The sequence below is a fragment of the Trachurus trachurus genome, assembly GCF_905171665.1.
Source record: "Trachurus trachurus genome assembly, chromosome: 5".
Classification (NCBI taxonomy): Eukaryota; Metazoa; Chordata; class Actinopteri; order Carangiformes; family Carangidae; genus Trachurus; species Trachurus trachurus.
Genome location: NC_139896.1, coordinates 14,122,926 through 14,143,429, shown reverse-complemented (window position 1 = coordinate 14,143,429; position 20,504 = coordinate 14,122,926). Strand labels below are relative to the sequence as shown.

The following is a 20,504-nucleotide window of genomic DNA, read 5'->3' as shown; positions in this document are numbered from 1 at the left end:
CAGTCCCATTCAGAGCCCAGGGGCTCGCTCCCTCGAGGGGTATGGGGATATGCTTGACAGTCATTGCATACGCCTTTTTACTTGGAGCCCCTCACCTTCGAAGTGGTAGATTACACAGAGTATCTCCGCATTCTCGCAAGTCCGGGCTGTGTGCACTTATCAGAATGACACTGTAATTCATCATGGCAGGTCTCTCTCCTAGACCTGCTGCTAGTGAAAGGGCATGACAATGTATTCGTATTGCTTAACGTCACTCTGTCCATCCCTTCCTCCGTTTGTGCCTCCCATGAACTAAGTCACTCAGGGACCCAGCGAAAGGAGGCCACGTGTCAGGGGAGGGCCACAGACACACTGTAATCCATTTTGTTTCGCTCCCTTTCCTTAGGTCTCCCATTTCTTCTGCACTGATAGCTATTGCATTTGCCATGTCTCGATATCTCTTCCCTAGGAAACTGAGATAAGAGAGACGGAAATGACATGCTAAATTTTTAAGCCAGTGGCATATGTTTCAGTTCAACTATCCCAGCCACAATCATGACATAGATCTAACATATGTTGGACCAGTCAGGCTTTGGATGAGTAGTGATAGTAGATCATTTCTGCAGTAATAATTGTTTTGACTTTCCCTCCAGAGCTCTCATTTGCATGGATCTTCAATGAATACCCGTACTTTGTTCAACAAGACAGTCGTCGATTCATCTCCCAAGAGACAGGGAGTCTGTACATCGCTAAGGTGGAGCCCTCAGATGTGGGAAACTACACGTGTGTGGTGAACAACACCGTCACGAGGGAGAAGGTGTTGAGCTCTCCAACGCCCCTGGTCCTCAGAAGTGACGGTAAATACATTGCACTACAAGGGGCCTGTGTTGCCCATTGATTTTTAGCTGGGTTTAGGTTTGATTATAGAATAATTATAAAAGTAGCCTAAATGTCATAATAGTATTGGAAATAATCAAGTAAAAAAAAAAGTGTCACTGGAGTTTCATATTTTAAGTTGGGTTAGTGTATTATACAGTAATAACACCATAATTGCATTTTATTCTGACTGAAATTGCCATTATGACCAGAATTTAGATTGTCTATCATTTAATTTATTTAATTTAACTAAGAGGCAAAACAAAAAATCTATTTCATCAATATTCAAATATGATTTTTAAATATGAAACTGGTGTTGAATTTATTGATTGAAGTTACATAGTTTTCCACATACTGCAACAATAAAAAAGGCGCATCTGACAGTGTTAGATGACACCTAATGCCACTGTTGACAGCTCTGTACTTTAGCTGTTTGAGTTGAGAACACTAATGTTAGCTCCACGGGACAGACTGCTTCATGTTGGCGGTCTTAGCCTGTGAAATAGTGAAATACGTGCAATCTGACAACTCTGTTCACTAGCTGACTGTCATTCACATTTTACAACAACTGAACTGCTAGTTTTGCCGATTCGGCTGGATAAGGTTGGTTGTGTTTCTTTTTCCATAAAACCATTTTTTGGTCAAACAATTGATTGTCAAACAATTAATCAAACAAACAATTAGTCACATTAGTCAAACAATTAATTGAAGTAATTATGAGGTTTACAGTGTAAGGAAAGTTCCTGCCCTTGCAATTTGAAAATTGCACTTAAATGGCAGTGTCAGTACCATAGAATAAAATGTTCATGTATCACTGACGTTCCATCAGCATTTGACTTTCAACAATACAGTATAGGCTGTTTTCACATATAACCAGAAAATCACCAAAAATAATACTTATCTTTTTTTTTTTTTTACTATTGGCCAGGACTGTAATGGGTTTGTACAGCACTGTCTTCAGGCACACTCAAAGAACTACTGGCTAAAAAAAGTGTCATTGTGTTGTGTAGCATTATGTAAAGTTTATGTCACATCTTATCAGGTTCACCTGGGTTATAACTAAACCAACATTTAGATGATTGAGATGCAGATTGTGTTGAAGGAGACACAACTCTGTATTCTGCAGGTCTTCTATGCTGAGACAGCTTTCATCAGTCCTCTGTGGCTTTTATTCTGAAAATATCCACAGGACTCTATGCCAGCCCTTGCTGCCAGACTATGAGGTTGTAATTGATAATGGTTAAGGGCATACTACTATTTCTCTGAAGAAGTCTTTGACCCACTCTAGTGATGTGAATATAAATAAAGTCATAAATGAAGTTAAATTGCCACAGGTGATAACTCTCTGCCAGCTAGACTTTTCCCTGATGTGTTCTCTAAATCTTTTATAAGACACCTCTGAATTTTTTTTTCCTCGTTACGCACCTTTCAGTGGTCACTTTTGCTCTGTACGCATAGACCTTTGTGTCAGCCATCCCATTGTGTCATTGCTTTCTCTTTGATCCAGTACATGTGTAATGTCTGCTGTTAATCATTGCTGTAAAAACCTGTCGTCTATTGTCTTCCTTTTTGCAGGAGTAATGGGTGAATATGAACCCAAAATAGAAGTTCATTTCCCTGATTCGGTTCCGGCTGCGAAGGAATCGGTGGTGAAACTGGAATGCTTTGCTCTAGGAAAGTAAGTCAGACCTATTGTGTTCGTGTGACATAAGCTGTAGGCTCATTCATGCATGAATTAGTGCTACTCAAAATGATTTAAGGATGCACAAGCGTAACATTACTCATTCTCAGATTCATCAATCCACAGTATAAGGGCCGCAGCATGAAAAGACAAGGGAGCAGAAATCAGAGTTTCTTTTAAGAGCTTCTGAAATCTGAGTGATCACAGTTTGATTTATAAGGAACAATAATTCCCAGGGCTTTTGCTTCAGCTTCTTTTCTTCTGTGCTTAATCTTGCTTTGATCATAGCAACTGACAGTTGCCATCACGGGAACTTTTTGTTCCTCTTTTGTAGCCCCGTCCCAGAAATCAGCTGGAGGAGAACCAGTGGTGTCCCTTTTCCCAGTAAAGTCAAAATGAAGAATTCAAACGGCGTCCTTGAAATCCCTAATTTCCAGCAAGAAGACGCAGGGACGTATGAATGTACGGCGGAGAATCGGCGAGGCAAAAATGCTGCACGGGGTCGTATTTCATTCCATGGTTAGTGAACTGTTACAAATTGAATGCATGAAGATGCAGAAATGAACGTGTGCTTGTTACAGATAGACACATTTGAACAGGGAACATGCACGGGAACAGCATTTTGAATTTAATTTGTTAGAAAGGAAACCTAGTTGTCTATAGCATGGAGAGCATAATGTCACCATGAATGGAACCTGTCTGTAAAAGTGAATAGTGTTTAATAGGCTTGCCCAGCAAATAATCAAATCTGTTTACAAACCTGTGTTTTTCATTATGTTTATAATCCACTTGTGAAGTCAAAACTGATGATTTAATGCAAGGCTGCTTTAACAGCTTTATGATTTCTGACACCACTCCTTACTAATCCACTGCTTCTATAATTAAAACACATGTTTGAAAAGGTAATCCTCCCTTTTTTTCCCAAGCTAAACCACACTGGCTCCAGACAATAACGGACACGTCTTTGTCCATCGAGGAAAATCTCTTTTGGGAGTGTAAGGCCAACGGAAAGCCTAAACCGTCCTACAGCTGGCTGAAAAATGGGGAACAAGTGATGGCTGAGGTATGGAGACCTGTTCAGTTTCTCACAGCAATACAGACGAGTGATAAGTGAAAATCTGAATAAATGTGGCGAGAAACATGATGAATTCAGGCGAATGTGGTTTAATGAGTGGGAGAATGGTCCTCCCATAATTGTTTCTCGGAGTGTTTTCCACTGTTGTAATTAGCTTTCATTTTTAAATCCCTTTTACAAGGGCACAGACTAGCTATTGCATTTACACCTGGTAGAGATCCAATCAAAGTTTGTGCCAAACCACCACCAGGCATCTGACTGCATTTGTGTGAATTGGCATCAAAATTAATTATATATTTTTTTATCTTCTAGGTAAAAAATCCAGATATAGACTATATAAAGTCAGGTGTGAATAGGACATAGACTGATGGACATGTGGTGTAACCCATTAGCTGTTGCCATCTTGGCAGTTTCCGAATCCACCCTGCTGAATCCAGAAAATATAGTTAAGAGGTGGAGTGTGTGGTTTGATAACTGTGGCAAGCATACGCTCTCTCACCTGTCACTCATAGTGGCCACTTCCTCAATAATGCATCAGCGTGTTCTTTTAAAAAAGTCAAAGGCAACGAACGCTGCCAAATTCAAACTAGATTTGGTTCACTCTGAAGGCTCACACTGTTTATGTGGTGGCTTTGTGCCGCATCAATATATTCAATTTTATTAAGGCCAAGTCCTCGATATGCATCTTTAAATTAGAAAGCACTGTAATAAGCCACTCCCCCCTGCATCTCTGATGTTCCCTAACTAGCTCATTGGACTAAAAAGCTCTCAATTCATCATCTGGGACCTGGGTTATAGTATCATAGTGATAACAACAGTGATGGCAACAACTACAGAAAGCAAATGGCATTTTAATAAGATGCAGGTTAGCGATTTTAGCCACTCACACCTGATCCTGATCTCCTCCCCCCAATCCCAAACTGAACATACGCAAAATGCCACAAGGCGCTATAGGCTTCTTTTAGTTTCTCCTCTCCTGCTGTCCTCCTCCCTTCATGGTGCCCCAGTAATTGCTGCTGTGCCTTTGGACATATTAGACTGGCCCTGCGATGGATATGCATAACGGTTTTCTCTCTCTTCCTCAGGGCCGGGTACAAATCGAAAACGGGGCCCTCTCTATAGCTGCGTTGAACCTGTCAGATTCCGGGATGTATCAGTGTGTAGCTGAAAACAAACATGGCATTATTTATTCCAGTGCCCAACTAATGGTGTTAGGTAAGCTTGCCTCTCTCCCTCTGCTTTTATCCTGCTTATCTGTCTGTGCGTTTGATCATCTCATAAGATAAAAACCAGCAGCCTGCTACAGCTCTCCTCAGCAATCAGTCTGCAGACTCATTTGATGTCACTATGGGCTCTGCTAGCAAAAATATGAATCTGATGGAGTGTCTCATTTTACTTTCAGTCGTTTCATCATATTGATTTGGATACTACAAACGCATTGCTTTGTGGCATTGTGGGTACTTTCTCATGTAGATGGGTTATTGATTTATTTGCAAAGCTTTGATGACTTCCATCTGACTGACTTGAAAATAATTCAACATGTGATGACACTTGGGTCCAAATGGTGGCTGACAAAATGGGATGATAGATAATGGCTGCAATCTCTGCAGGTTGAAGGTGTTATGAGTGGATTTTGTGTGGTGGGGTGGGGTGGGTTGTGGTTGCAAGTGGTTGCATAGGCTTGAGCCCACAGGGTGTTTCATATTGAGTTCATGGTTCTATCTCACTGAATGCTGAAGGAGATTCAATCACATCACAGCATGGTTGATCTGCATAGGTTTGGCTTTTCTGTTTTTTTAATCTCACACCCTTTCTCTGCTTCCCCACAAACAGCCTCGCCTCCCAGTTTCTCGAAAAGTCCGTTAAGGGCCTTGCTAAAAGCTCGCTCAGGCAGCGAAGTCACTCTCGAATGCAAGCCTCAGGCCTCGCCCCCAGCAATTAGCCTGTGGAAGAAAGGGAATGAGATCCTGCAGAGAACTGAAAGGTAGGATAAAAGTCCAAGTGCATATGAGCAGCTTTCATTCTCAGTCACTGCTGGCCGACTTGTTTTTATAGTGTGTTTGGCATTTGTGCAGATGCATAGAAGGAAAGGCTAATGAGGAGAGGAAGAGCAGGGCACCCACCACGAAAACTGCACATGGCGAATGTACTGTGCGCACCATCATGTGCAAAAAGCTCGGTGTGAGGGATGAAGATGCTAGCTGGTGGTATCAACAGTGCATGAATGAAATATTTAAGAAGATAAAAGATTAGCAAGTGGAGTAACTGCTGAAGATAAAAGTCTACAGTACCTGCTTTTAGAAAAAAAACAGGAACTGTTGCCCTGTAATTACCTGGGGTAAAATGTTCTACTCTATCATAAGTACAACTTTGCAATCACTGAAGCTGAAAAGACATACACCACATTTGAGACTGAAAGCCGTCACAGTAGATGAGAGGCTCAACACATAGACATGCTGCCGACAATGAGCAAACCTAAAGCACCACTTAACGCAACATAAAAGTGGTGCCTAATTTTGTTTGTTGTCCGTCTCAGTCTGATTTCTTATTGAATACACCAAGAGATGAATTTGAGCTGCTGAATAGATTTCACACAATACTAAACAACTAATTAAAGGTGGAGAAGTCCAAAAGCAAATCACAGGCAAGAAATGACACATCTGAGCAATTTGCACACTTTTCATGATCCTGATTGGAGGGAGAAGAAAAGCTTCGATGATGATTGAACCTTGCCGCAAGTTAGCGCATACACATACACACATTGAGACTTTGTCGCTCACAAACGCTCACACACTGACTGAATAAAAACAACCTTAACACACACATTCCAGCACAGCAAAGAAATGGTTTTCTTTGTGCTTTTTGAATCATTTCACTGCTTATTCAAAAGGAGGTCTGAAAGACAACAACATGAGCAAAGCATCTTGTCAAAACAGCACAGAAGCTCTTTAGTTGGCTCCAAATGAGGAGTTGCTGCTAACGCTGCAAAAAGAAAAAAAAAAGGTAAATTTCCCATGCTGAATGACATTTAGCACACTGTATATGAAGCCCACATACCCTTTCAAGGTGCACACTTGATACATGAGGACACAGAATGGGAAATGTTTTCTCCTATATACAGTCACGCTGTAAATCAGTGTGCAGAAAATGAGTCGGGTACACGATTTGTCACTAAATACCACATCAGTTACAGGTAGTTTCACCCAAATTATGAAGGGCATATTTTCACAATTACACCGTGATGGTGTCTATCCATGCAGGTAGCTTTAGCTTAATTTAGAGATATCAATCTCTGAAATATCTGACTCCATCACACTATCCCTTGTTACCCTGGATAATCTACAGAACACATTGTCAGCGTTTTTTATCTGGACTGTTTTTTTTTTCTTTGTAGAAAGTGGCTCCAGTAAAAAGAGTGTTTGCAGTGAGGTCTATGATTTATCCAGACATTGCTTTTGGAAAGACCCATTGCTGTTGACATTTTTTTTTCTATGTAGTTTTTCCAATTCTTTTGAGTACTACAAATAAAATTCTATTCACCATCCTTCCCATGGGGGTTGGAGGCAGAAAGCTTAGAGGCAGATACCTTTGTTGAAAACCTGGACAAACCAAATCCAAAATATCTGTGTAGCTTCAGTCGACCCATCCTTCAATATGTCAAAGTCTGATGTTTGCTTACAGAAGGTGCTATTCCTAGTAAAACATTACATTATCTGTGTTCAGTATATACAGTAATCACTATCTTATTATGTTTTTTTAAAGAATTGTCTTGAGCACCATTTATAGGTTTACATGAACTTTACAGTGCACAGTCTTCTGCTTTTGCAATCCTGTATAGTATTGTGTATTATCCTGGGCTTACTCAGCCAGTCAGTGACCCCTCAGCATGATACAGTAGAGGTTCCTCCCTAACCTTAGCAGCCTAAAGCCTGTAAAGCACATTTTATTTATTCATCGAATTATTCAGCAACGCTGGATGTAAAATATTTCTTTATTCAAGAATGTGTCTGTGATTTTAGCTCACCACTGTGTCTGGGTGATGGGTCATCATACCTGCTGCTGCCCCGCCTCAAAGAATTAAATTTTTCTGGGCTTAAGGGAGAGCTTTAAAGTACCAGGGTCAAAGTGTTCTTTGAGGGGCTTTTCCATCTTAACAAGAATGCAATACTTGTAGAAACCCTGTACAATACACATCCATGGAGACAACAGTTAGAAAAATGATGGTGAATATCACTTACAAAATAATGACTACTGTCAGCACCACAAAGCTCAGCACTTCAGTCTAACTATACTCTCTGCACCTTTGACAGTACAGTAAAAAAGCTGTTCTCCTACCCTCAGGATTACTTTGCTCTCCAATGGAACATTGAAGATCGCCAATGTAACCAAACGGGACGCAGCCACCTACACATGCATCGCTAAGAACCAATTTGGGACAGCAAGCACAACTGGGAGGCTGCTTATCACCGGTGAGTTCCGCTCTCCTCAAATCACCTTTCACCAAGTAGGATACTACCTCCCTTTTGTTATTTTTATGTCTGATACTTGACAAGCTTTCCCAAGATTTGTTGTAGTTTCTTTTGTTTTAACAAGAAAAGTAAAGAAACTACTGTAGGTTGTCATTTCTAACTGGCAGCTGTTGAGCTTGATGGCTGTCATTACCAGATATAAGTTATATGAACTGTTGGAGTTGGTAAATGTTGCTATTACTACATCGCAAACATTAGGATTAACAGCTCTTTTCTTAGTCTAGAAGAAACATTGCAGGTTCATCATCAACCTCCATTCCTTTATACACCAAGAGCTGTTTCCAGACATGGAAAGCTTAGCATAAACTAGTACTGTAAATGATCAAATTCACTCTCAGTTCTCTCAAATGAAGTTAAGCCAGTCCATATTAATGTGTGGCTTGAGAATAGCTTTCAATGTTTCGTATGCAAGTGATCATGCACTTACAGCAAAGTTTATAGTAAAATTAATATGGGTGCTATACATTATGCAAAATAGCAGCTAAGCAAGCAACGGAGAATTATCCTTGATTTAGTTAAAGGTCATTATTTATGAATGCAGTGACATAACATATTCATGTAGCGCCCCGGTTTAATCTGTTGTGTATGTAGCCACCTGACTTATTTTTCTCATTAGATTCTATTCTTCTCACACACTGACAGCTGAACCATTTAATGTCATGGAATTTAATTACTGTGACCTTTCATATACATACTTACAGGCCTCCAATCCACCACAGTCACCAGTGGGAATGTGTTCCCATCTCTATAATCCAGTTTCAAACATTTTTTTCCAAATTGATCCTGGAACACAAATTGCGAACTGGAAATGTCATTATATGTTGCTAATGGACAGGCTTGGAATTTAAGTGCTTATTAAAAATCAGAAAAAAGCACACGTGCATGGGTAATTTAATGATGGTAGCTTGATTTAGCCATGAATTGGAGTGAGGTGGCCGTTGCAGAGGTCACGGTGGTGTTAAAGGTTCCCGCGGCAGAGGTATTAACTTGCGTGCACTGTCGTCTGTTGTCTGGCCAGAGCCCACCAGAATCACCATGAGGCCTACTAACATGGAGATTATTGTTGGCGAGAGCATCGTGTTACCCTGCCAGATTGCCTGCGATCCAGCTCTGGATGTCTCTTTCTCGTGGGCATTCAACGGCCAGCTCATCGACTTCCAGCGAGACAGCAATCATTTTGAAAGAGTGGGCGGGGTGAGTCATCTCAAGCATTAAACTCAACTACTTTCTGGCTGTTCTGGGATTAATTGGGACATACTGTGTGGTGTGCAAGGGTATGCTCTACTGCCCTGCCTAGGGCTTCTTTAGACACCAATAATACCGAAGCAGGGAAATTTATGACTCATCCATTTGAAAGTTTCCCTGTGGTCAGCGTATCAAAAATACAAGAGATATCTATTAGGAATCACTCACATTCTTTCACTCATACGCAGTAAAACTCTGAATGGATGGCACTAACAGGTCAGTAATATGGATCCTTACCTTTTGAATTGGCTGTGTGACCTGCCATGTGTAACACTCTAAAAATATATTAGTGAAATGCCATTTCAGTCATACAGAGGCTCCTCATTAATGAAGTCTTTATACTTTTCATCCCTTCAGCTTCTAATTCCTGCTCCTCAAGGGAGAACATTTTCTTATCATCTCGCTCTTCCATAATTGAATTTGCATACCTATTTATGAATCTTGAGCCCCAAAATAATTAAGTAATGAGCTGGCTGGCATTCACCAAGGGCAGGCCTGGCACGAGTAAATGTTCATTTGAAATCCTTATGTCTCGAAATAATGATAAGTGATGACTCTTTGTTGAATATTTGTTCCTTTTGATGAAGGGAAAAGCTAATTGTTCAGAGCTTGTCGGTATGAAATAGCTCGACACAATCTTTTTGCTTTTTTATAGTGCAATTTATCATCCAAGGTCAGCAGTCTAATCTCTGCGATTCACATGTTAAAGATTGGCATCGTGTTTGAAAGCCCTCACGCTGGTGTGGACATGCCAAATTCATATCTTCATGAATGCGAATGGCAATTACTAATGTCATTGAACTGTGTGCCGGCATAAAATGAGATGTAGTTTTCACAGAATCTGTTCCCCCCCTGTCCAGAGAGATTACCAGCCCCCTGATCAACAGCCTCTGATGAATTAATTACCATAATTAAGGCAAATATGCCTCATCACTTCCTTCCTGCCAAGACAGGACACCTTGCTTCCAAATGCAAGCTCTCAGGTCGGCCAGGTGGCAGGTGACAATGGTGAGAAAATAAGACATGGTGCACAGTGGGAAAAAAAAAAACACACGTGCAAAGAGGGGAGATAAAAGGAAGGAGGGAGCAAAAAAGGAACGATAGAAAGGGAGTCAGTTTTTTAAGCCCATGGCCGGAGAGAAGTGCCATTCAGCTCAGCTCTGCTTTGTCAGGTGCTTCACAGAGGTGGAGATCCACGGGCGTTCATGTCCAGCCGCTGCAGAGTGAAGCTATGATCACTAGCCGCCGGGGGTGATGAAATCTGCTATGACTGGAGCGAGTCTTACCCCCAGGAGACTCGTTTCTAAAGCAACATACTCCTTTTCACAGGCTGACATGCTTAGGGACAGAGCACTTAAAGCTGCGACTCTCAGGAGGTAGATCTCTATGCAAAGTCAAAATGTGAACAGTGTTTGAGCAAATATGTTAATACAACATTATATATTTTTTTTTTATCGTACATATGTCATTTTAAAGGATAACGTTGGTGATATTCTACAATTTTCTCTTTTGTCAAATGAATCCAACCAAAAGCCCAAAACTGATGAATTGATCCCCCTAAAGCAATGTGGCAGGTTCAGTGCATGTAACACTGTGCAAGATGGGTCTAATAATACCTTGACTGCAATCTGTGTCAGGCTGCATGATACCAGTTTTTAGACATGTTAGATTGTGAATGCTGGGTAACTCTGCTGCAATGAAGTCTCATGTTTTGATGATAGCTGCTTTGGCCATAGACACATCTTAATGGGTGCTTTGGAAAAAAAGGGAAAAAAAACATATAAGGGGCAATATGGCATGAATAATACATACAACAGAACAGAGTATATGGGGGCACATTGTGCGTCTTCTCTTGGTTTGTAATAGTCGGCCTAGACTTTTACTTTGTTAGAACATTTTGGGCAGTCGCTGTCTTCCGTCACCAAAACTAAAAATTACCCGTACGATTTTGGACCAACACTTTGGAATGATGACCAAAGATTTCTACAGAGAAAAACATGATTCAGTCACACTGTTACACTGTATGGCACATTCCCTCATCACAATCAAATTGTACTGTAGTTTATTTTCAGTCAGGCCCTGCTATGTGCTGTAAATACTCACTAGTGTTCCAAGTATGAGTTAATCCATGGCAGGAAATAGTCCCCAATGGATAAACTATTTATTTCAGTTTGAGTAACATTTGTCTACACAACCAAGCTGTTTATGCACATTTCTTTCTTTGTAAATCAGAAATTGTGAATGACAGTATTTGTTCTAGTAAAAATCATGTTAAGAGTCTGCTACAAATTATTCTTCATTTTGCTACAGTTTATTAACCTGTCCACACACAGATGAGGAGATTAACAGTATTTGATGTGATGTTTTGTTCTCTTCCTTCATGGCCACCACTTGCATGTAACTTATGTAAAATAATATTTGCAGTTTGCACTGGGTGTTGCACTGTCCATACTTTGCTTGAGCTTATGTAATTAACAAATAATTAGGATTGTATTGTCAATTAACCAGACTATGTTTATTTTGTGTGTCCTGTGCATAGCTGGTAGCTGTTTGTAGGGGGTTGGGGGATGGTGGGGTGAGGGGGGTGTTGGTGGTTAGTGCCTGAAGGACAGCCAATAGCATTATTTGTTCAAAGTACATCTGCCATGTCTGTTGTTGGTGTTTGAAGAGATGCAAAAAATCAGTGGCCTGGAGACGATGCGATTGTGCAAAGCATTAAAAATGTTAAAACATCCCAGAGCCAAAAGCCCAGTGATGAAACAAAACTACACCTCTTACTCAGTTGTATATATATTTTTCAACAATAATATTCCATTCTAGACTATATCAGGGGATCTGATGATTCGAAACATCCAGCTGAACCATGGAGGGAAGTATGTCTGCGTTATTGAGACTGATGTGGAGAGCCTGTCCACCTCTGCAATCTTGGTTGTCAAAGGTAAGAGAGTTAATTTAATTCAAGAGTTTGTTTTTGTACACTAGTGTATGAATTTACTCTAAAGAGCAGTGGCATTGATGCATCTGCAGGAGTATTCAAGGGGTAAAGAGAGAGATGTGAAACATTCCCATGGCCTCTTGTGAATAGACAGTGGGGGGAGGCAAACTCAGCTACTCAGAGTTATGTCATCTTCTGTTTACATTATGTGTGTTGCTGAAATTTGAAAATGGCACACACTCACTGGCATGTGTAACTTTGGGCTCAGCTGAGCTAGCTCCGTTGATATGTGCTCGGCATATCTGGCTGGGTGTGTGGGCTAATCTCTGGTGATTTACATTGGTATTCATGCCCTTAACAAACTGTAATAGCTGTCCCAGGTGCTTTGAGAAGGCAATGTTTATCACAGAAAATGACTATAATTGGCTCATTTACACATAGGCAAAATATCATGGAAAGCATCTGAATAATGGAGCAGCAGAGTAAACAACATGGTAAAGCTAGACCAAATAAAACAGTCATAAACAATTACTTCTCTCTCTCACCGGGTATTGTCTCTGTCTTTTATTACTTGCTGGTGCACCCTTCTCCCCTCCCCCCCCAAACCCCTTTTTCCTTTCCTCATAATGATCCTGTGCAGGTTATCTTTTCACTCCCATGTTCAGTAATCACTCTGTAGCCGCACACCTCTCGAAACACACAATGGAGTCCCTGAATGCGCACAACAAGGACGCAGTCCTTAATTAAAGAGAGTGTGATGGCCTTGAGATGAGATCAGTGAGAGGGTTCTTGGAACGGGTGATCACCTCATGTTCACCCACCTCATTGCTCCATTGATTTAGGTCCTCCAGGTCCGCCAGACAAAGTATCAGTGGAGGAGATCACTGACAGCACGGCGCAGCTGTCCTGGACGCCTGGAAGAGACAACGGCAGCCCCATCACCGGCTACATCATCCAGGGTCGAACGCCTTTTACTGTGGGCTGGCAGGCTGTTGACACAGGTAGCATGAAATACTCCTCCTGTCCTCTTTGTAATATTCATGTGGTCCTAAAGTAGGTATTTATTTATTTATCATTCAATTTGAGTCCAGTTGTGCAGTTGCCTGATTTTTGTTTTTACATTGCAGTGCCAGAAGTGGTCAATGGGAATATGTTGACAGCCACTGTGGTGGGTCTGAACGCCTGGGTGGAGTACGAGTTTAGGGTGGTGGCTCGCAATGCTGTAGGACTGGGAGAGCCCAGCCCGGCCTCGGACAAGACCAGGACGGAGGATGCCAGTATGTTAAACTTAACACTGCTGCACACACCAAAAAAACATATACAGAAAGTTGGAAACTTTGTTTAGGCTTTGTTTAAAATGAATTCCCCAAATTTTCACATAAAACTTAAGCGATTTTTGCAAATGTTAGCATTAACCAATCTGAACCAATCTCTCTTGTGGTAATTTGATGCTAAACTCACAACATGTCTTCAAGACTACTGTAAGAAGACAGCTGTGAATGCTAATGCTATATAGCAATAACAACTCTTATACTACAGCTCCTTTGACCACAGACATGTGAATGATTTAAGCAACACCTGACGATTTCACTGCATTAATTAATATTAATTAGTATTAAGATTTGAGTAAAAAGGGTTAGCCTGTCTGTAAGGCAAGGCAAGGCAAGGCAAGGCAAGGCATCTTTATTTATAGTGCATTTCATATCAAGGCAACTCAATGTGCTTTACATAAAGACAAAACATTCGAAAAGAACAGCATAAAAACTATATAAAATAAAACAAAAGAGTTAAAAGCAGGAGCAAAGAATTAAAAAAAAGTAGAATAAAAGAAAATAGATAAAGTTTAAAGTTCTTAAAAGGAGCTCAGCTATAAGCACATGAAAAGAGAAAGTAGTAGTATAAGTAGACATATTTATGTTAAAGGTAAACAATGTTAGATATTTACTAATGATGTCCCCAGACCATTAGGTTTGCATTTTAATGGGAATTTGAAACTGTGGAAAATGCCACTTGAAGTGACATTTAACATGTGAAAGGTTTTGTAATGTGGGAAAGGTATGAGGGTGAAAACTTCAAACAAAAAAGCAATGCGACCCGCGGCTTTTACACTTGCAGTGTGCGGTGAATCCTAATATTCAATCTGCTTGCAGCTAATGTAACTTGAATGGATATATTTTTTATCGAGAGTGCCTTTGCCACTTACTCTTACTTGGTGTCACATTACTTTAGGTAGCATGAGAGTGTGAGAGAGTCTGACAATGGGAAAGTTAGCAGCAACAGAATGACTGGAGAGTGGAGTTATACTGTAAAACTCCCACTTTTTGATCAGAATATTTACTACTCTAACATGCTATGGCAAATTATGTTTCCTGTTTTTGTAACCATATTATGTAATCTGCAATACACAAATGCACAGCTGCATACACGTATTTTTTCCAGGAAGTGGAGGCAGATGTAGGCAAGAATCCTGGAGAGAAACCAGGATCTCAGTTCCCAGCATTCAGCCCTGCTAGGCAACCACACACGACATCGCACATAAAGGCTGCCTTAACCATTTGCTGATATGACACATTAAATGTGATGCTTCACTTGCTAAAGGATACTATAAAGATGTGCACAACTGCTCCTCCACCTACACTTTTAGCTTTGCCATCACACCGCGGTGCACAGCATGATGGCAGAGCTGAGTAGGAACAGGGATGGAGTGGGTTGAGTCGAATGTCATTTGCAAAAATTACAAATCTTGGCTTGAGGTTTATGTTCAGTGACATCTGGGCAATATCAGTAATTCACTATTCTCTGAAATGTTTGTGTTTGTGCACAGTGAGGGATTTGTGGGGTGTAAAATAGAAGACAGTATCTGCAGCAGGCAGCCTTGTCATAAGGCTACAAGTACAGTTGAGGCTTGTCGTTGAGCTTTGTAAACTGTGTTCTAATTGCTCCCCTCTGGGCTTTACTTCACAGTTCCTGATACAGCTCCCACTGATGTCGGAGGTGGAGGCGGCACAAAGTCTGAATTAGTGATAACATGGGAGGTAAGTCATCTGTCACATTTTACTGTTCTCTCCATCGCAGAGTAATGGTTTTGCTTAATTGTGCAGAATTGAACGGAGCAATTTTATGACCCACATTAGAGCAAGACACCTCTCCTCCGGCTCAGTCTCCAAGAGCCATTTCTCCCTCCAAAAGCAGGGACAGAGAGCACTTCTTTTTGAAGAGTTTTGCACTTTAGCCACAATTACATAGCCATGCATGAGGAAAAGATAAGGTAGAAAGGTGATTGTGGAGTGTTCTTGGGTGGTAACGGCGAAGAAAGAGGCAGTAATCACAGAAGCCTTGTGGAGCTACAGTGCAGAGACGGGCCTGTCTGTGCCTTTGTCTGTATGCATTTTAATATCACTATAGTTTTGTGTTTCGCTCCCAGCCTGTGCCAGAGGAACTGCAAAACGGAGAGGGCTTCGGCTACATCATCGCCCTCAGGCCCGTGGGCACGGTCACATGGACGCGAGCCGTCATCTCCACGACCGGTGTGGCGCGTTACGTCTTCCGCAATGACACCATCCCACCCTTCTCACCTTTTGACGTGAAAGTGGGCGCATACAACAACCGGGGGGAGGGGCCCTTCAGCTCTATCGCCACCGTGTATTCGGCAGAGGAAGGTACAGTACGGACTTCACAGCCTCAGCAACACAGAGGGATACTTAAATAAGCTATAATCTCTCTCCTTACGACTGTGACCTTGAATAGCAATGATGAAATGAGTTCTTTAGTTCCAGTGCTGTTATTTCCCTCCCCTCTCTAGCTGGGAATGTCAACTTGATATTAGTTATCATGCTGGTAGATTACAGGAAATCCTAGCAGACACTTTCCACACCGTGCTGTCAGGGAGGTATCCTGTTAATTGAATTTGCTGGGCAGATAGTCTTCCCTTATGTCAGTCACAGATCCCATTAAAAGAGAGCGGGGAAATAGCTTTTCAGTGAAACTACAGGTCTATTCTGTGCCTTTGCTCTTATTGCTATTAGTGTGTGTGATGGTGTTGGATGAGTTTGTGGGATTCTCACCAGCGCTCTATTTCTGCAGTCCCCAGTGTGGCTCCTAAGAGGGTTAGAGCTAGAAGTGTGTCTGCAGCACAAATTGAAGTGATCTGGGAAGCTCTCCCTGCCATCCCTGAAAGAGTGCTTGGTTATGAGGTACGTTATGTCTCACAGCATAATCCTTTTTTTTCTTCTTTTTTTTCTTCTTTTCTATATAACATAATAATTTAGCTTTTCCCTGTGGCTTGTTTATCAGCACATAATCATCCTTTCGTTGCTCTTCAAATTAGTTTTTTCTCATTTTTTTCAACTTTTATTCTACCTCATGTAACTCTGCAGAGATTTCGTTTGAAAGCATAATATCATGGAATGACTTCAACACTTTTGGTGCACCAACAGCAAACACACAAGAGGAAAATCAAATCCCTCACCCATTCAAGAATGCAAAGAGGGCTTTGCTGTTTTTTCCCCCAACGGTGCTCTTTCAATATCTGTCACCTCTGGCCCTCAGCACAAAGCTCTCCAGTTGCCATAGCGCTGGCCACATTGTCCTTTCAGAACAGAGCTCATTTCTCCCAACGTGGTTCTGAAGTGGATTTAAGCCGCTGAATCTCAATAGGCCACCAACAGTATAGGTCCGGAGCTGTGGGCCACACATGTGTGACGCTTAGCCCTTTAATTAGAAGTTGTTAGGATTGCAAAGGCAATCCAGTCCCATGCTAAATGTAATCACTTATTACTGCTCCAAAGATTACATTACAGTAAACTGAATTCTGGTGCTTATCATGCACCGCTTTAATTGATAACAAATTTGAAATACAATAATTTATGGGAGGTGGAATATCAGAAGTATCCCTGGGGGCAGACTTCACATTCCAATTTAATTATTTAGTGACTTAATGCTAGACACATAAATATTGAAGATGACCCTAAGAAAGTGTAAAATTAGCCTGTTTACTTCATCAAATATCACTTCACCTGCACCCTTAATTGGACGATAATCGCCTGAAGGAAAGATAACTACTCTGCTTGTTTTTTTTGTTTTTTTCTTTTAACAAAAGGGCAGATTTCTGTTTTGGCTGTAGAAATTGGCGATTTGTTAGAACAGATTGTGTTTTGAAATATCTGTAACATCCATGACCTCACTTTTCATATCCAGTTTCCTCAGACAAAAGTAAGAGCTGAGCTTCTTTTTCATAAACAAAACAGGCAACAGTCATGAATTTTTCTTCCTGGGTCACCTATCATATGACCCACTAATGTTCTGTTTATATGACCGGGGTGGCTGAGAGGATGTGCATCAGTAATTGAGACTCCACTCTTGAAAAATGTATTCATCATCATCGTTTCCTCCTTCCCCTGCTGTAATACAAACAGCATTTCAGATTTCATGATGGAATATGAATTTCAATAATGCAGTGAAATGCACCACTAGAATCTGCCCGATTGTTCCAGCGATTGTGACTTTTTTTCCTCCTCTTTCTCCCCCAACAGGTTGTGTACTGGGAAGACGACACCAAGCCTGACACTATTGGCAAAGTGCGCATATCTGTAAACTACACGCTGGTTAACATCACAGGGCTGAAAGCGAACACAGTGTACTACCTCTCTGTGGCTGCTTTCAATACAGCTGGCCCTGGGCCGCAGTCTGCGCCCATCAACACCACCACAAAGAAACCACGTGAGTCCGTCCCCCATAGGCATTGAAATCATTTCTAAATGGTCCTCCTTCATGAACCATGTCAGCCCCAGACGAGTGACGTCGCACTAGCCTCGACGTGATAGGCATAGCATTTCTTCAGCTTTGTTGGCTCTGCTCATAAAATGTAATCTGACAAGAGAGCTTTCCATTTGCCTTGAAAGAAAATAAAGACAAAAAAGATAGGTTGAGTTGAATATAGCTGCAGTGACAATTCAGGTATTTATAATGGACGACTGATGGTAAAGCTAAACCAGACAAGTGTTGCAAAAATTTTGAGATTTCAGCCCACAGACATTCTGCAATGTGAGTAAGAAAAATAGCCATGGGATGCTCATGTTTCATGACACCAAAAGGATAAAGGTTCAGCTTTATCTGGCTGTATCTCTGTTTCATTTCCTGTGGCCAGAGATTTGCTGTCAGTGACCCTACAGTACACCACACTACAGTTTTTGTTTGAGAGAACATTGAGAACTCTCGGATGGCCAAAAGAGCTCGGTGCACTGCAGCTTAAAAAAACACATGCAAATAGACAAAACACATAGAAATGGAGAACGAATCCTCTCTACATGCAGCATTTTGAAAATGTATTAGGAGCCAATGGTGGAGAGGGAACAGGGATATTCATGTTCAGCATCTTAAGGCGCGGGGGCGGCCACCTGGACCAAACTTCTGTTGTTTTGTAACTCATTTTTGTTTAGTTCAGTGTGACTACATTTGGTTTTTGCAGTGCTTGTCTGTATTTGACTGTGTGACTTTCTTTCTTTTTTTTGCCATGTTTGTTTCTACATGCTGCACCTGTGCTGTCACATTGGTGAAAGGGTTTTCTTCATTTTCAATTTGCATGTGTTTTCTAAGTTGCAGTGCACTGAGCTTGTGGGGCCACTGAAGAATTTACTCATCTTAATGAGAGAATTGAGTGTGGTGCTCTGCTGCAGCCACAATTTATTATTCAGACTACAATGATTTTTTTTTTTTTTTTTTACATCAAAATGTTTCCAAGCAAGGCCACTATATAAACCTGTAATAAATTACTATACACACGCGTTCCAGCATGCATAGGGAATGTCCCACACCACAATATATCTTTATGTCTGGTTCTTTTTCTAGCTCCAGATCGGGCTCCTCTCAACATACAATGGACGATGATTGGCTCCACACTCACGCTGCACTGGGATCCTGTAGTAGCCATGGAGACCGAGTCAAAGGTCACTGGATATTTGGTAGGTCCTAGCTTGCTGCAAAGCTCTGATTTATCTTCAGAATCAGGGATGACAGTTTTTTGCAGTTGCTTATTTCTCTGCGTCACGCTCTCCGGCCTCAGGTGCTGCTGAAGAGACATCGCTACAATGACATCAACATTATTTTGACCAACAAAACCACTGCGGAGCTCAGCCTCTCCACCAATGACAACTATCTCATTCAGATCAAGGCTATGAGTGAGGGCGGCGAAGGTGTGGGCAGTGAACCCATCCACATCCACAAACTAAGTGAGTCTACTGTTCTCTTTCCCTCTTCATATCATTTCCTTTTTGACCACTGATAAAGCTTAAGTGAGGATCCGATAATCTAGAGACGACATTTAATTTGGCCTCATTGCATCCCTTCCAAGCATGTGTAATAGACTTATTTTGAGTGCGAGAAAAGCGACCTTTTTAGAAATGCGTGCATGGTGTCATCCATCTCTGCCATTGGGTTATTATTCCTTGTTGACTGGCTGCACAGCGCCACAGCATATAAAGCAGTACTGTGTCTCCATCCTGCCGCTGTGCAAAATTGTGAGGCGGCTCAGTTTGCCACTCTCCTCTTTGATGTGATATGAACTTTATCTTCTCAGATACTTAAATAGCCTCTCCTGTTGAAAGGAAGTAATAATGTAGATATGGAAAAAATTTGCAGTTGGCTTTTGATTTATGATGACTTGTCAGAAATTTAGATGCTAGCACAGTGGAGAGCAGGTTTTTCTTCTTTTGATCGCAGGGGTATTTCTGGTTCTTCTTCACGAGCTGCTCTGCTGGTTTTGGTTGCAGGCATGGGAGCACGGGGCTCAGGAGCGAGCTCCTTCAGCCCGTGGTACCTCTCTGCAGTCCTCATCAGTGCACTGCTCCACTCCATCTGGTGATGTCTAATCAGAGCTTACGGAGCACTCTCCCTCCCCCCTCTCCATCCCCTCAGTTGGCCTGTCCTACGTTAACCCTCCACTGGACTGGCACAAGGCCCGGGCTTCAGTGGCAGGACTGGGAAAGACTGGAAAGGACTGAATTGCACCGAATTCTTAAAGGGACCACGCCACTTCTTTTAAAGGACCGTCAGATAAAGATGTGATGATTTGCGTGCATGATATCTTTCGGTATTTCTTCCAATGTCATAAGTGCCGCCATGCTCTAGGTTTCATTTTAGAAGTTACAGTACTGATGTCTATATAACTTATCTTCTTAGTATCTCTGG

General features: G+C 41.5%; 1 protein-coding gene across 1 annotated transcript in view; it reads left to right on the top strand.

Annotated features, from left to right (window-relative positions):
• cntn3b (contactin 3b) overlaps window positions 1–20,178 on the top strand; it is a gene marked incomplete at both ends in the record, with an annotated part of 39,471 nt that extends 19,293 nt beyond the window's left edge. The window contains 18 exons of the mRNA XM_083971503.1: window positions 633–836; window positions 2,431–2,533; window positions 2,871–3,055; window positions 3,463–3,599; window positions 4,697–4,826; window positions 5,445–5,595; window positions 7,953–8,080; window positions 9,159–9,334; window positions 12,206–12,323; window positions 13,163–13,321; window positions 13,448–13,597; window positions 15,285–15,355; window positions 15,745–15,979; window positions 16,404–16,513; window positions 17,852–18,038; window positions 19,167–19,279; window positions 19,381–19,546; window positions 20,087–20,178. Coding sequence (XP_083827629.1) covers window positions 633–836; window positions 2,431–2,533; window positions 2,871–3,055; window positions 3,463–3,599; window positions 4,697–4,826; window positions 5,445–5,595; window positions 7,953–8,080; window positions 9,159–9,334; window positions 12,206–12,323; window positions 13,163–13,321; window positions 13,448–13,597; window positions 15,285–15,355; window positions 15,745–15,979; window positions 16,404–16,513; window positions 17,852–18,038; window positions 19,167–19,279; window positions 19,381–19,546; window positions 20,087–20,178 — 2,615 coding nt within the window. The remainder of the gene's footprint in view (window positions 1–632; window positions 837–2,430; window positions 2,534–2,870; window positions 3,056–3,462; window positions 3,600–4,696; window positions 4,827–5,444; window positions 5,596–7,952; window positions 8,081–9,158; window positions 9,335–12,205; window positions 12,324–13,162; window positions 13,322–13,447; window positions 13,598–15,284; window positions 15,356–15,744; window positions 15,980–16,403; window positions 16,514–17,851; window positions 18,039–19,166; window positions 19,280–19,380; window positions 19,547–20,086) is intronic.
• Window positions 20,179–20,504: the final 326 nt, after the last annotated feature.